Source organism: Cariama cristata, unplaced genomic scaffold, assembly GCF_000690535.1.
Source record: "Cariama cristata isolate BGI_N322 unplaced genomic scaffold, ASM69053v1 scaffold3668, whole genome shotgun sequence".
In the NCBI taxonomy this organism is placed as follows: Eukaryota; Metazoa; Chordata; class Aves; order Cariamiformes; family Cariamidae; genus Cariama; species Cariama cristata.
In genome coordinates, this window is record NW_009630503.1 from 32,135 (window position 1) to 49,769 (window position 17,635).

The 17,635-nt window shown below is 39.1% G+C and overlaps 1 protein-coding gene across 1 annotated transcript in view; it reads right to left on the minus strand.

Annotated features, from left to right (window-relative positions):
- The window catches only part of IMPG2 (interphotoreceptor matrix proteoglycan 2), a 56,989-nt gene that overhangs the window by 10,176 nt on the left and 29,178 nt on the right, over positions 1-17,635 (minus strand). Inside the window, exons 6-12 of the mRNA XM_009705556.1 lie at positions 14,422-14,468; positions 13,864-13,955; positions 10,687-10,848; positions 7,729-7,787; positions 6,358-6,375; positions 4,090-4,334; positions 3,395-3,477 (exon numbers count right to left, since the gene is read on the minus strand). Coding sequence (XP_009703858.1) covers positions 3,395-3,477; positions 4,090-4,334; positions 6,358-6,375; positions 7,729-7,787; positions 10,687-10,848; positions 13,864-13,955; positions 14,422-14,468 — 706 coding nt within the window. The remainder of the gene's footprint in view (positions 1-3,394; positions 3,478-4,089; positions 4,335-6,357; positions 6,376-7,728; positions 7,788-10,686; positions 10,849-13,863; positions 13,956-14,421; positions 14,469-17,635) is intronic.

Consider the following 17,635-nt stretch of genomic DNA (forward strand, 5'->3'; position numbering starts at 1 on the left):
TCTTAAGTCCTATTACTCATCAGCTACATAATCAATACAGCAATTACAATATTATAGTTACTATGATACATAAAACAGTTTAGAAACTAAACTTGAATATATGCATGCCCTGTAGTCATTTATTGCTATCTTTTAGTATATGTGTATGAGAACCCAGGAGGGGGGAAAAAAAAAAAAGAGACCGTAATGTAAAGAAGAGCATTTAGAATCTGGAATAACTTTAGTCTCAAACCCGAGATGCCTGCGCAGGAAAAAAAACCCACCAATCTATCAGCAGTAATGAGGAACAACAAGGAGTATGCAAAATGAATTTGCAAATTGTTTGAAATGTGAAAAAATAATTTGTTTTTAAATCTCCAATTTGCATACTGCTGACTCACTACTCCATACCCTAATCATTATTCAGTTTACAGTTGGAATGCTTAGCATATTTCATCTTTCAATATTAATCTACTACCATGGTGTCTCACGAGGTCATCACATTAGGAAAAACCAATTAAGAGATTAAGTTACTTGGTCAAGGCTACAAAAGCAAGGTGACTGCCTAAAACTCAGGAATTAGTGCTTCCCATGGCTACCTGCCCACATATCAACGCTGTGCAATAGTCTGATACGGACAAAAAACCCTTGGGGTATGAAAAACTGCCAAACAATTTCAAGAAGCAGCAATTTACTAAGAACTAACCGACTGCTGATGGTGACTAGTAAAGTTAGGTGGGCAGCGGACACAGGCTTCTGTAATTCGTATTACAGTTTAAAACCATTTTAACTGTTTCTGTAGCTCACCACTCCTGTCTCATCTCTTTCTTTTACTTGACCAGCATGAATAACAGGAAGAGTGCAAATACTTTCCAATTTGAAATTTTACTCCTGGTTGAAACATGGGTGAATTAAATTTTCAACTTCATTCAAACTGTATTTGAACTCTTTGGAAACAAGCCAGTTAAGGTATTTTTATGAAATTATGTGACTATCTGTATTGGTCAAATTTTTATAGCTAGTTGTTATGCCACCACAGTCTCCTCAAATTTTTTAATTTATATGGTAACAATCAGTTGAAAAGTGTGTATACCATATAGACATGTGCTCCAGCAATTATCTTTTTTGGCAAAATTGACCACTGTAAATAAAGCTGTAAAAAAGTTACTGTGCAAAATTAGAAACAAATTACACATATAAATTCCATAAAGAATGAATAAGGACTGCCAGCAATAGCTTCTCAATACATTTTTTTTTTTTATGTGAGCATTTAGTTGCCAAGGATTGCACTTCATCATTTATTTGAATGTGGATAGATGTTCCTATGACAACTAACATTATTCAAAGATTCTTGTTACAGTGCAATATATTATATTAACAAGTTTAATATCATATTGGCAAATTCTGGTTTTTGCTAATGTCTTTTGAAAGGCTTACAAATATGACAGATGACTGCAAACACAGACCGCCCCCCCCCGATTTTCCATTTTCTGCTGCCAGAAAGGCACTGTATTCAGCAAGCCAGAGCATTCTACCTGTTACAACTCAACAGAAATAACAAAAAAATACAGATTTCAAAAACTAGACTTGATTTATTTTTTTCACTTTTTGAGAGAGCTGTAAAACTCAAGGAAAAGAATTCATGATTAGTTGGTACCATCTGCTAGCAATTAGATAGTGAAGTCATGATAGTCCCACACTGTGTCATGAGTATATATGATAATACAAATCCAACTTATTCTCAAATCAGCTAAGAAAAATAATAGCAAAATTCTTTTTCATAAGTAACAGTTCTACTTAACAGTATCTACTTGAACCATAAAGGCTTGACATCTGTAGAAGTAACTGACTAATCATTTCAGCCTTATTTACTGTTTGAACATGTTTATGATTTTCTTAAATTTATCTGAAGTAGCTTCCCAAATTATCTGTGTATTGCAGATTGTACACAGCTGTTTCTTGGATATACTCAATATCTTATACTTAGAGTTTTTGACTGAAGACAGATGACATTAGTATTCATAGTCCATAATCAGAAAAACTTCCAGAAATTTTTCTTGTACATACTATTCCCTGAAACTGGTTTAAACTTTATTATTGCAGAGCTACCTCTACTCTAAAATCTTCTTGCCTGCATGTCTGTCAGAGTATCCACAGATAGAATGTAAAGATGGCAGAATTCTTTGTCTTACTAAACATCTGCAACATTTTAATCTAGTTAGATAGCTTTAGTAAAGAAAAAGCCCTTTCCTGAAAGTTAACTTAAATTCAGGTTTATCCACACCATGTTTAAGCCATTTATGGCAAATCCGTACCAATTTGCATTTTAGACATCAATGATCAGTTTTTAAAACTCAGGGAAAATTGGCATGAAATTAAGGAAATTATACCTGTAACCATTCTGAAAAAATATTGGGGTTCTGTGAAGTGACTATGAATTTTGCTTCCATAAAGATTTCAGAAGTTGGCCTGAAATTAAATGTGTCTCTGTTCACAACATTATCTCATAATGAACTTAGTCAAAACCTATCGTCGAGCATAGGTGAACCTGGATTCTGTGGCACGAACTGAGCTCATTTCTTCTTGGAAGGCACATCTGTGTCACACAACAGACTGCAGAGCAGAAACCTACTGGATAAATCCTTAAGCCCAGACAATGCTCCACCATTCCGAAATTCTAGCTGTCAGCAGAACTAATTGACTTAATTTCAGTGTTGCTGGCACCTAACTTGGTATCTCTGCTTAAAGCCCCTTTGCATCGTATAGACATGGTCAGGGATACTGTCTCCTGTCCAATGGGGAACTTCAGCCTATGTCCTGGGTTTTCCCAGAGGTAAGCAGAGGAGATAATTACAATTTCAAGAGGCAAAAAAAAAAAAACCAAACAAACAACTGCCTATTATTTTTCTGTGTTTCCTTTACTGGCATTAAGGGGATGGCTGTAATTTTAAAACTGAACTGAGTAGTTTCAGTGAAAGCCATACAGTAACAAGAGCAGCATATGAAATGTAGCATTTTCCCTCTTCTAGCAGCCAGCTTTAGTGCTTACACCTATTTCTCACTTTCCAAAGAAAGGTAGTATTGTGGGAAGAATGATGTCTTTAGAGCAATTTACAGTGTAAATGTTATGAAAAATATAAAGGAAGCCTAAGAAGCAAGGCCTGGCTGTACAGCCAGGAACACAGTACTGCCATGTAATATAAGATGATCACAGAAAACTGTTGTGCAACAGGTATCAAATTATCAGATGAGAGATTTCAGCAGGGCTTTTACTCCAGTGTAAGGTGTGCCTTTATTACTACTTATTCTGCATGAACAACAGGATAGAGAAGCTCTGGGTGCTGGCTGCAATTCCACCTTGCTGAGTTAAGTTGTTCAAATGTGTCCAAAGGCCACCGCTCAGAACCATACTCACATCAAACTCCGGGCGCTCCAGCACAACGGGATGCTCAGTAATCCAGGATGGGTCTTCTGGTGTAGGGTATAGTATTTCCTTCACTGGGGAAATAAAAATACTTGGGATCTAAAGGCTGCAGTAGCAGTGTGAGGAAGTTGTTTTGGAAGACTGACTGAAAAACCCTCCCTCATCTCAGACTTGCGAGTAAAATCTTTTTAAAATGTTTGCCAGAGAGATTTTGTTTCCGGAAATGCCCCCAGATGACCAGCAGGTAGTACAGAGGAAAGATGAGAACAGGGGAGTGGACAGCTCTCCTCCACCACCTCTAGCAGGATCATTGAATATTCAACAATAAACCAGGTATCTCCTTTGTGCTGCTCAAGGCCAACACAGGGCTGCTAAGCTGAAGGTCATCTTGGTGCAATGTGCATCATGTGAACCACATCTCCCCTTCTAGTCCTGTTCATTTTTGGAAGTATTACTGCAATTGCATACCACAAACCTCAGCATCAAAGAAAAAAAAAAGAGGCTATTCAAATGGATTAAGAATGGGATACTACTGCTAATGACTTGGCCTGGTTCAAATCAGAGCAAAATGAGCAAATACGGTTGCTTTTGTTGCTTCTTTATAATTATTCAGAAGGTGGCTGAATAATTCACTCATCTGAGATTTATTTTATAAAACCCACTGATGCACCACAATTAATACCCACCATTAGTAAGCTGGAGAGAGTTAGGGTCTAAAGACAAGGAAGTGTTTTCAAGCAAGGCATTTTTCTGGAGCATTTCAGCAATATAATCTCGGAAATCACTGACGGTGTACACAACTGTTGGATTATCCTCTACGCCCATAAAGGAATTGTCCTCCACCTTGTTGGAATGAAGGTTAATCAGGTCCCAGGTGGCATTGCTGATGGCTTTTCCATCAAATGTAACAGCATAGTGAACTTCCACGCCACTTCAATTGTACAAAGAGAAAGAAAGCATAGGTGAGAGATGCAAGCTTTTCCAACGTATAGCAAATATTTTTTTTCCCCAAGAACCTGTGTAACTACCCTTTTTTAATATAAAAATATATTGCTTTAAAGGATTCTAAATAAAAACAATTTCATTCTTTTCACACTTGTGTCTGCCTGCCTGTGCTTTCCACCACCACAAAGTTCTCAAGGAAAAGGCTAGCAGAACCTGACATCTGGTCTGGTCCCGGCCCTGTATTTCTGCTAATGAGTGGCAGACAGACCACAAGCAGACCAAAACGTCGGCTCTCTGCCAGCATTATTAATGGGCCCACCAGCACACAGTGCTGTGAGTGATGATTTTAAGATCGTGCCAATGATGGGAATGGCTCCGAGGTGCAAAAACAGCCAGGAAAAACAGGCTGTATATAGCAGCAATCTACAGTAGCAAGAGGGAGCCCTGATCAATGTCACTGTGCAGCATCAATCTGTTTGAAATAATGTCTTCAATAGCAGTAAAATGGTATTTAATACAGCTTGTAATTGGGAACAATTTTCTAGACTCATTTGATCATTTACTCTTTAACTAAGCTTTCTAACTGTGTACAGCTTAGCTTTTTTCATAACAACTCTCCTCCATTTTCTTAATTTTCTTTTCCTGAATACGCGTGGATGTCTTTTATAACATGACAGCATAGGCAGCAATCAGATTTACCATACACTGGGCATAAGCACATGGGAGCTTTAAAAAATATAACATATTTTGGCTGTGCACAGGGTAAAGCAAGAAAATGAAGTAATCTATGAAGTGTTAGAAAAATGTGTTCCAAAGACAGGTTTTCCTCATTCCACAGAGCTGGAGAGGATTGCTAAAGTAATAGCTCTGTTCAGAGAAGTCTCTAAAGCCCCAGCGCCAGATATAAGAGAGACATAATCAGCAAACACACTGACTAAAACCAGGATCCTGCTGGAGTTTTGCTGCTGGCTCTGTCATTGAAATGAGCCCACCATAGGCTCACCATGGACACTGACTGTCAGCAAAGGAAATAAAAAAGGACAGCAGTAGTGAAAAGGCACAGCAAAGATGGAATACAGTATGCTCCTCAAAAGTAATATTTAGATTTAATACAACCGTGCTGTCAGTTGCAGTTAATAATTCCTAAGTAATAACTATGAGACTATCATCTGTCTGGAAAGGGCTAAAACATCTGGTGCTTGGAACATAGCCTTTGTGAATAGTTGCATGCCTCTCAGCCTGCAGAAGTGCAAAGTAGTAGAGGATGGCTTTAAGTCACTATCGTTTGTGAAGAGATTTGTGTTTTCTAACCTTTCTTCTAAAATTAAAATGCTCATGCTATGTAAAACTGTTTGTGGAAACTGTTTACGCCTTTGCTGAGGAATACGCAAAAGAAAATAATACATCCAGTAAGGTTAAAGGCGGTAGTTCATTTTCTGTCTTGTGAAATTCTTAAAATAGTAAAGAAGGAAAATTTTGGATGCTTAACCTGCATATGTCTGACAAAAAATAAGTCCAGACTGATCCCATCTTCTGCTAAGGAACATTTAGAAAACGGCCAAGATGTGTAGCACCTCTGGCCTTGAAGTGGCTAAGCCAATTGCCTTTGCTGGAGAACTATGGTTTTCTTACCTCCTTTATTTTCTGTAATAATAACCATCCCGTATCTATTCAAGACTTTGCTGCAAAGTATAAAGACCTTGAGTCATCATTGAGCAATTTTGTTTTCTTCACAAAAGAGACTCCTATACACAAGTTAGCCCAGTAGCTGACTTGTGTTTAGGAAGATTTTCCCCAAGTAGGTTTTTTATGATTAGGACATAAATAAGAAAATTAGGTTTATCTGTAATCAAAACAGATCAGTTTCTGGTAGAATCCCCTCACGTAATATTTATACTCGATAACTATCTCACTCTGGAGCCAAAACTACAAATCCCCAAAACTGTCCTCCAGCTAAACATCTTTTTCCATCTGTATTACAGCAACATCTATAAAAAAGTTGTCTTTACCTGTCCTCCTCAGGAGAGCTGAATATAGAAACAAAACAAAACACAACAGCGAAATCTGTTAAATCAACGTTATAATTTCCTTTAAGTCTTCTAACTTTAATAAATTTGCTTTGGTGTTCTACAGGGCATACAGTAAAATAGTTACAAGTTGCATAGTTATTCTGCTACATAACAAACTGTTCTGCTTTTACTGAACTGAGATATTTCCTGTTGATCACAAGGCATCAGCAGAGCAGAGCCATCTCAACTTACTGCAAATAATGCAGTTAAAATTACTGTCAGTACCAAGACAATCAAGGCTCACTAATTCTACCTAAAGGTTTCATTTACAAACATGTTATTTTGTCACGCACAGCAGAGCGCGGAGCTCTGGTACTATGCCAGAACTATCAACCTTTTATTTGTCTTCTTAAATGAACCAAATGAGCTTGCAAATGTATGAGACTGCAGATACCAAGATAGAAGGTTTTGCTGCCTTGCAGGCTGGAAACTGAACACAGCCTAGGGTTCCAACCATAAAACCTTTCTCACTATAGCTGCTCTGTTACCTGCATATATTCTAACTGGAATATTCCAGCCAATAAATTCTAAGAAACACAGCTTACAAAGTCTCAAAGAAAATACGATTTAGATTAACTCATGAACAGCCTCATTAGATTCTGAAAGTTATATCCAGTCTATTCAAGAAAAATCATAATATGTGATCCATGTACCCCAAAACTCAGACATCAGATGTTTGATGCATAATACTCAGGATCTCCTTTTTCCTCAAATTAACTTAAATGTCATTCTGAAGCACAAAGTGATTTGAGGAAACTAGTTTTTTTAAAAAAAATTATAAGAATAAAGAGACGTAAAACATTGCATATCCTTTATCAAAATATTCACCTACCTTTGCTTTGATCAAAGAGAGAAAGATCTTACACATCTCAAACACCAATCTTTACGGTGATCCCAAATTAACATTAAGAAGTTTATCTGTTTCCGTGTTCTTCCTTGTTTAATACTAGGACATGTCAACAGTACTGAAGAAGTATCAGATACTAATTTTAAATTAAAAAAAGATCTCTTTTAATTTTAGGATAGAATCTTGAATAAGAATGCCTTGTCTTAAAATCCAGGCAAGAATATCATGTGAGATTCTCTGCTGGGTGCCAGGAGCAAAAAAAGAGATTATTACCTTTATCTACAGTTCTGCGTTTTCTGTTTCAACCTCTGTATATACAGGTACCAAATATGAAAGCATCTGTCTTTTGGTTAGTACCTCGTAGGAACTCCCATGTACATGCCCGACATTCTTCCAAGTGTGGTGCTAGCACATCGCACCATCATACAACATCAATCACCACGTATGCATCAGTATCTTTTTACCTGTAATCCAGGACATGGATGTTTTTGTATCCAGGTAGTCCTTCAAATACACTTTTGATCTATTTTGAGGGGAAAACAGAAAATTAACACAGATTTCCTCCACCCTACTCATTTAGTGAAAAATCAGGAAGTATTTTCAACATTTTCTAAAAATGTATCTAGGCTGTTATATCCAATAGGAGAAAAATAGTTGAACATTCCCTCTCTTCACGGAAGAAGAGTTTTGGTAACATTACTTCATTATTAGAAAAGGAAAACAAAAGGTATGAAGAACAACATCCAGCATTCCCCAAGAACTGTATGGAAACATTCAAAGGAGGGGGAAATTCAAACAGACTCTGCAGACATCTGCACTGCCCATAGCAGATGACATTCTTTCTTTATTCTTATTTATGCAGCACAAACCCTTCTCTACCCAAAAGGTTTCCATTACCTCCCAAACTTCTCTGAATTCAAAAGAATTCAGGAAAACGCTTTGGACCTTGGCAACAAGAGGAGCAGTGGCCGCCATAGGAACAGTGACCTCTTAGACTCTGAAGAGGCACTAATGCATTACATAGTGCAAAACACGGCTCATCTCCACTGCCCTAAACATACAAAAGGCCCATGAGTCATTGGCAGTGCTACGCAAAAAAGACAATCGAGGGCAGCAAAATGGCAGCACATCCAGGCCTAATTCAATAGTGAACTGTCTTACACAAGACAAAACCAAGAAATGGAATATTGAAGGTTCGTGACTGTTTGGTTGGGGTTTTTTTCCTTCCAAAAGATCCTTGCCAGTTGAGGATTATTTTTTACTCCTCAAATTCTTTTTCCCCGCCCCAGTCTCCCTATTTTTAAACTGTCTCTGGTGAGACTTAAACAATCCAAGTGCTGCTGACTTTCTTTTTTTCACGAGCTTCTTTATCCAAGCACAGAGAAAACCAGGCAAGGGATCAAAGGAGTGGAACATCCATGTGCCAGGTGGACTCTGTCCCATCTGACATTTCTTCCACACACACACACTATGGCATTGCTACTTGGCCACACAATTAGGAAAATTAAGATGTCTAGCCTACGATAGCAACTTGTGACAGTTGTGGTGATGCTTTTTGGCTGCAGTGAAGAGTACATCTCTTTCCCGTCTGGCCCAGGATTTGGCACAGGGTTAGCCCCAGTTAAAAGGGATTCAACAGAGAACCCCATGGGACTATGAAGAAAGCAAAGCCAGAGCAAAGGTAAGCCTCATGATGCGCTGCTGTATGGCACCCTAGATGCCTCTCTCAAGAGAAAGGAAAGACAAACTTTCTGCCCCAAGAAAATGATGTTAATAAAACCATCATCGTTGTAGACAAAAAAAAAAAAAAAATTGTAAACAATTGGGAGAGGAAAGTTAGGAGACAACAGTTATGATCATATTTTAAACATGCATTTGTATAGTGGTGGGCCAGTAACTTTATCTGTAGCATACAAATTAAAACATTAAATTTTAATTAAAATGAAATTAACTTGAAATCAGATTTTAATAAATCATTTATATATGTGTATATGTATATGCATGTATGTATTTTTTCTTTGAAGTAGGTGCCTAACAGTCTAAACCATGGTTCCTTCCTTGTGACTCCAATGGGATTTAAGCATGTGTTTAAGAACTGGCTGGAGGGTCTTAAAATGTGCTCACATGCATTGCTGATTTTGGGCATAAATGAGGAGCAAGAGTTGTCTTGGCAGCCTAGATTTCAGGGAGTCTCTCACTGCAGTGCACAATGATTCATTTGAAATGTCACTCCTGAGCAGAAATAATGAATGAGTTCTGCTGTTTGCAACTTCTTCCAATTTCCCCATCTATCACCTGCTCTGCGTAGACAGATTCTCTAGACTGATGCCAGAGTTTCTTCAACAGTCCAAAATCTGGATGCCGTGCACTTGTTAAGATATCCTGCATCCCATTTCAGTGCTCAGCTTCTGTAGGAGACCCAGAGCATGCCCTCACAGGCAGGTGCTGATGGACCCGTACACCTTCTGCCTGCACTCCATATTAATGCTGCGCTATACCCAAATTACTTGAGCTTCCTTCCAACACTGTCTCCGCACGGGTTGATGGCTCTGAACTGCAGTCAATTCATATCCTGCCATTTGAGACTGTGGGCAGGCTGGTTTGCTAAGACCCTCAAATTGTCTTTTTTACTCCCCAGTTTCAAACCCGTTACGTTACTGAAAAATTCAAACTGGACGACGAGATTAGAAAGCCCTGAAATAAACTCTAGGCATACTGGTCACTACAGAGGTGTTAAATGTATCTTTAAAATTTAAGATTTTCAAGTCGTAAAACTTTAAGAACTAATGAAGTTGCATCAAGAAGCAAACAGGAATCTTGTCACTTCTCTAAGTTTAAAAGCTCTACTGCAGTAACACTGACAGGGAGAAGTACTGAAAAATTCTGAAAGGATGGTAAGGCCAAAGTTAGTCCTGGTAGAAAGAGGTCTTTAAAAGAACTAAGAACTGCAATAAGAGGAAATGTTTTCATTATTAATAACACGTGGCTTAGTTTCTTTTGCTAACGTGAGGCAAAGTAAATTAAGGAAATCAGAAAATGGGGAGGGGGGGTGTGCACAGAGAGAGCAGTCCCTCAGAAATGTCTTCTTCAGAGTATGTCTCTATCTAGGGGTTCAGCATAATTTTCTGATCCTCCCAAGAGCACACTTTTACCTCTTTAGTCTGCAAAAATGATAGCAGGCTATTTCATGAGAAGCACAAAAAGAAAACTAGAGTAATTGGCCTTTGACAACTGGTATGCTACAGACAGAACGGTGTATTCTCATAGCAGGTGAATATTTTCCAGCCTGCCTCAGGCAACAAAAGCCCTAAGCTGGTTCTGCAGAGTCCATGAGAAAAAGGCAGCCCTAACACAGGTGCTATGTGCTACTAGTGCTTTGCAGAGCCAGCAAAAAGAAAAAGGAAGTCAGGGAAGGTAATCACCTGCGAAATGAATTGTTCAGAGAGCTGTTGTTGCTTTGTAGCAGCTGGGTCCTTCAGCTCCTCAGTGTACTTTTCACCAACAACCAAAATGCTGAACTCAACCACCTGCTCTGTTACAGGTCTCACTAGCTTCTCATCTTGCTTCTTTATCTCATTATTGATCTGGAAGGGAAGGAAGAAGGGAGAAAACAAGAGGCAATTAAATGACTACTTTTTTTGTTGTGCCCTTTGTTTTTTTTTCCGAAGTAAATCCTCATTACTCACCAAAGACCAGATTCCTACCTATCCTGCATTTACTCCATGTAAAAAGCATCCCTAGATATGTATATGTACATACGGTCTGCCATCTGTCAACAGCACATTACATTCCAAACGTAATGGTCCAAAACATCTTTGGGGTGTTGGTAATGTAATGTTGGTAACCTAATGGTCCAAAACATCTAAAGGGTCCAGACATCTTTGATAGGTGGGCCAGAAACTTCTCCAGCTGCTGCAAACCTGGAGGTTTCTCTGGCTCGTGACAGTGCAGAAAACCTGAGCCCTCTCCATAAATGCTGTATGGACCGGAACAGCTCAGGGCACTATTGGTGGGCCACCCTGACTGTCACAGATCTACTTAATGACAGGTCAAATGTGCAGTCCAAGGCACAGCATACTTACTTGAGCCATCAGCATACCTGTTTGCCTTGCACTATCATGGAGTGCTCATGAAGCCCCAGGGACAGAGGTGGCAACTAATGAGGCAATCTACTAAGCGAGAACGCTTTTTGAGAATCCTTGTTTTGCATATAATTCTGTTTTCCATTTGCACATCTTTACGTTAATGCAAGGTGATCCAGTTGACCTCAGCTACAAACAGAAATCCAGTTGTGTGGGATGTTCATGAGGCAATTTAAAGTGCAACTATGGATACACCAACAGCTCGCTTGGGCCCAGTCAGCGACAGGCTGATTTACCCAAAATTTACTTATTTATCACAAGGCTCCTACTTACTATTCCACCTGGAAGACAAGTTACCTTTGCCAAGTTCTGCATTCAGAACAACACCCTGTGTTGCTCAGCCTCAGTAAGTGAAGGATCTCCCCAGATATACAGTGGGTGTCGGGAGATCTGCAGGGATCTCTGCTGAGCTGAAGTGGGGGGCTTCAACTGGTAGGTCTACATTTGCCCAAGAAGCCCCACAGCAGTGGCTGTGCAATGCATCAGGGAAGCGTGTAGCTATCATGGCTGCCACAGGCAGCAGTGAATTCCAAGTTTTAATCTAATTTGAATGACTGAGCAACACAGGAAGAACACTTTCTGCTTAGTTCCCTAGTATTTTACAATCAGCCTACTATTCCTTATGGTATATTGAAAGACATGAGAAAAAACAGATCTTGTTTCATGGCTTTGTTCTAAAAGAAAAAATTAAGATCTGGGGAGAAGGGAGGGGAAGGCTGGCTTAAGTTAACTTTAACCAAATAGCCAAATGTCTTCGGCTATTTACATGCAGTTGTTGCTTTTTCCCAATTAAAAAGGAAAAAAAGAGAGCCAATAAACCAGACCTTTTCAGCAAAACTGCAGCCTGTGTTATGTGTGGTGCAGGAAATGGAAAAACCTTTCTCCAGAAAGTTTATCTGCCACCAGTGAGCGACTTATACATCGTTTAGGGACCCTCTATAAAATTTTTAGTTAAATTCTCTTCCTCCTCCCCATCCCTTTTTTACTAGATAACTTTGTTAAGGACCATAATGACTGGTACACTACTTAAAGCTAGTTAGCATTTGAAAGATACATAAGTAGCAGGCATATATGTGCTGCTACTATAAGGTTATTTGCAACGCCGTGTAGTTTCAATCATTTATCAGTCCCTCAAAACCAAAAGTGCAGTCAACATAACTGCAAAATATGAGCTTTGCTCATTCTTGGTCTTGTGATCTGCAATGCATTTTGACTGCACAGAGCAAGGATGAGGTGTGATGTAACTGTACAGAGTGAAAACACTGTAGCAGCAGCAATCTAATTCTGGTTTCTTTCTGATTTACTGAGTGGTTCTATTCTCTGCTCAGGCAGAAATACTTCAGGACATTCTGTTTCAAAAAAGAATAATGGTGTACATGGGACCAACCACAAGTGGTCTTGGTACTTAATATAAGTCAGACCCTGGACTTGAGTCAGAAGCTGTCTGCCTGTTTCATATTCAGTATTTACTCTTGGAAGCACAATATCAGAGCTCCACAGTCAGCCCTGAAAGCCCTAGAAGAAAGTGCAGTTTGGCCCAGCTTTGTTTCGTGGCCATACTAGGTTACAGAACAGTGCACAGGTAAACCCAGTACCATAAATCAGCTTCCACTTACATGTAGCATGTGCAACTTTGTATGCTTCTCAGTAAATCCACGGAGAGTTTCACGTTTGTAAGAAAACAAAACCCAGCTGATTCATACCTCTGGTTTGCAAAATTTTCTTCAGTCATGTAGGCCTGCAGTTGGATTCTAGAGTTTGGGCTTAAATTTTAATCCAGAGGAGCTGTTTTGTGGAAGCAAATACTTCCCTGGGACCTATGTGGTGGTCAGCCCTTCTGAAAGCTCACTTTTACAGAGACGTTTTAAGTACTTGATGTAGGCTGCCCCGTCTCAGGAGTTTTGTTTAATAAGGGTGACTGTAATATGATAAATAGAAGTTCACCTATGCCGGCAGAGGGAAAGGAGCAGAGAATCAGAAGGAATCTTCAAGGCTATGCAGGCCATCTCTCTGTTGTCCTACACAACTGTACCACACGGACCCTCGAAACACTGCTACAGCAATTTAAGGTGTATTGTGTTTCCATAGGAATAACAATGCTCCACATTCTTCTTGGAGCTCCCAGAAGCCCTAGGCATTCCCTGTCTAGTCCTATGTCAATAGCAAAATCCTCACCTGATAGCTCAACTGATTTGTTCTCGCTCACTGTTGGGGAAGCGGCATTGCAAAGCCTCTGCAAATGAAAAAATACCTACCCAGGAAATTAATTTAAAACTTTAGAAAGTTCATTCCCTGTTTTTATGAAATCTTAATTTGTGTTAACACGCTATGCTAACACCACCTTTAAGTACCAGAAAATGCAAGTAACCACAAACATTATCATTTAGGAATGGCAATTTAGGAATTATTTAGGAAAGGCAACAGAATACTGAATCAAATTAAAAAAAACACACTCACAGCCGTGTCTGCATCTTCAATCTCATGGACAATACCACCCACAGGACTCTCAACAGAGATCTCATGGGGGGGAGGAACATTGGCAGCTGCATCTGAGTTTGAAAGAGAGCAGTATTATTTTGTTTGGCTTTTTTTTTTTTTATACCCATGTACATGTAGATACACACAGAAGCAGTTCAGCAAGCATAAACCAACAGTAAAATTTGATTACTATTCCCATCATCATGACAGAAACAACACAGGAAACACCTGAAGAGCCTGAGGAAAGTATCCAATAGACTAATCAGAAAAAAATGCTAATGTTCTGTCTAAGCAGATATATTTTGGGGAACATGAAGTTAAGTGCAGTAAAAAGTGCACAGAACTAATTTCTCAAGTAGGATTTTCATGATTCATGCAATAACAAAATAATGTCAGCATATAACATGATCTCCAGATCACAAACAGCATTATCTGACATGCAAAAATTCACAGCTCTCTGAAATCCAAACACTGTCAAATTTCTCAGTTTTCTAGTAATTCAGAATCAGCCTTGACAGGAGCTAGATGAAAACTGACCTCTCAATGTGGTAGCATCAGCATCTGAAGCTGGAGTTGGAGTCCCACTACTGCTAAACAAAAATAAAATCAGACATTGAAGTTAGACATGGTGAGATAGATTCCTTATTTTTTGATTTATCTGCGATTCTGCCACCACACCAAAAAGTATCTTTGCAGAAGAAATTTGTCATGGTACTACTTTGGTGATAACTTCATAAAAATTAGGCTTTGCAATATTTCAGTTATCTTTTGCAACTTAGATACTGGGTCACTTGTATCACACACCACATCACGTGCCTCTCTGGGTTGCTAACCTCCTTATATTCCAACTGACTTGGAGTCCTGCCCCAAAATACATTTTGCCTCCTAGCGGTTCTGTAAAGGAAGCAAATGTGAAGACCAGGGATAAAATGCAAATATAACTTGTAATATTCTATAAAATGCTCAGTTTTTAAAATACTCTCCAGTGCACTAAAACATCGTAACTATAACTGAAATCACTGCAAGAAGGGCTCTTTTCATCATGACTTTTACTCTACTTATTTGGAAATCTTCAAAAGGCATCAGTTTCCAAATCCAATTATTGCATTCACACACACATAAAACAACTCTAGGTCAAATATGAAAAACATTTCAGATAAAAATCAGATGAAGACTGTCAGCCTGAAGAAAAACTAACAGCTTTGACAAGGCTCTTACAGTAAACTCAAGCTCCCTGGGGCCAATTCTGTAAGCCATGAGCAACTGTCAAGTTACCATGAATGGGAGACACGCTCTGACAGAAACAAGTCTTTCCTGAGTAAAGAAAAAAAATATTTTTCAGGTTTGTCATACTTTTAATATATACAGCCCAATCTGTAAGATTGGAAGTTTAAGTGCTGGAGAGAAACTGAACTTCAAACTTCAGAAAATCATTGAAGTTCATTGCATTGAGATATTTCTCTCACTTCTAAAGGAACTCCTCTTTTATTGGTGGTTATACTTGTGCTGTAAAAAAAAAAAATAATATTGCAGCACAGAGTCTTCACTGTAATATATGCAAGCGCTGACACTATGTGAGCCGTGGTTCCTAGCCTTGCCAGGTCTGACTTTTGATTCACATACTAGATTACTGGTCTTACAGTCTGTCCTCAAGCAAAACTCCACTCAAAGTTGATGGATGTTTTGTGTTTTGCCTCCTTCAGGATATATTATCAGTCTCTGTATCATTCCAAAAAACAAAGGCTTCCAGCACCAGTCAGACAATAGGATCCAAAGTTACATACTAAAGGTACTGAGGCACAAGCATACGATCAACATTACGATAGTTTTCACTGAATTAATGTCTCAAACACTGTTTCTCCCCCTGCCTCTCACAGAGACGTAACACTTGCCAATAAACAGATCTGAAGACAAATCTGATTAATTTTCTATTTAAGTCAAGAATCTTTAGACCCATCCTTTCCCAGGAGGCACAGGCTAGTCCTGCACATAATGATTAATTATACCAAAATATAGTAAGTTCAAGGACTGTTAAACTTACAGGGTGAGATCTACACAATAATTACACAATACTAACAGAAAATAAAATAATCTCCAGATGAACAAAGAAAAAAAATACTTATTCAGGAGTTTAAACAGTACCTGCATGTATTTTCTTGAAAAACTAAAGTCGATGAGCTCTATGCAAGCTTTGAAACGTACAGTTATTTGTGTCTGCTTCCATCTCGTGGACACTGGTACCTGTTTTCAGTCAGCACAGTGCAAGGTATCTCTCTACCAATTCTTTGAAACCTCAGTAAATCTTGGAATGATTTCCAAGACTGGAAAGCCAAATTTTACTAGCAAGTATAATTTAGACAAGATATCCTCTCTTATTCTCTCTACCATTGCCATCACACATATAAAGAGGCACAAGTAAAATTCAAAAAAATCAACTTCTTTCTGCTAAAAAAACCCCAAAAATCTGCATTAAAAGGATTTAGATTTTCTTAAGAATGATGGTTGTAGAGGGATTTAGTTTCCTTACTTGTTTATCATCTTAGAACTGAAATAAAAACTATTGCTTAATTATTAACTGCTCAGATGAAATATTTTCCAATTAAGTTCACCTAACTCCAAGGATGCATTACACTTAGCAATCTCAATAGGCATTAGATTACATCTACACCAGTCTCACCAAATTACAGCATCAATAAATAAAGCATTTTAGTGCATCATGTTTAATGGTGGTATGTTCAGAAGCAAATATGATTCTGCTTTTCAGGAGAGGTGAAACAATCTGGGATTTTACCCATTACAAACTGTTCAGTGTAATGAAGGTCAGAATAAAAACCTCAACAAAAGCAAAGCGATGTGCAGTGAAACAACTCTGCTACAGGATTTGTAATGTTCTGTTCAGCTGAAGTGCTCAAATTTATATATGCACATTAGCTGAGCATTGTATCAACCCCCTTTTCTTTAGAAGAGGACAGTGAGGAACATGACCTGCTGTGGTAGGCTCTGAGCTCAAGCCGAGACTCCCAGGACTCGATCCAGCTGACCATGGGTCGGTGTACTTCAAGGGGCCTCTAGGCACTCCTGACCTCCAGCTGCTGCCTATGGATCCCACGTCATCCCTGCCAGCTTTCTGCAGATGTCTGCTGTAACTTTGGGCATCTCAAAAGGACCTAAATGATTATCTGATCAACTGAATTGAGCACCCAATTCTGTGGTGGGTGAGCCTTGGCTAAGGGCCAAACACCCACCCAGCCACTCTCTCACTCCCCTTTCTCTACAAGACAGGGGAGAAAAGATGGAAAAGCTTTCGAGTCAAGATAGACAGGAAGATTGCTTATCAATAAACTCCACAGGCAAAACAGACTCAGCTTGGGGAAAATTAAATTAATTTATTGTATTAAATAGGTTTGGGTAGTGACAGACAAACATTAAAACACCGCATATCCCCCCCGCTTTCCCAGGCTCAACTTCACTCCTGACTCCTCTTATCCAGTGTGGGCTCTGCAGGGGCAGCAGTTCCTTCAGGAGATGTCTACCTGCTCCAGCATGAGTCCTCCCCGGGCTGCAGGGAATACCTGCTCTGCTATGAAGCACCTCCTCTTCCTCCACCTTTGACCTTGGTGTTCCCTATGCTGCTATTTCTCGTTCTTTTTGTTCCCTCCTCCTCTCCCAATGCAGTATTTTTGCCCTTTCTTACACGCGTTTTCCCTGAGGTGCCACAGCCATGGCTGTGGTGCCCACCCGTGCCCTGTGG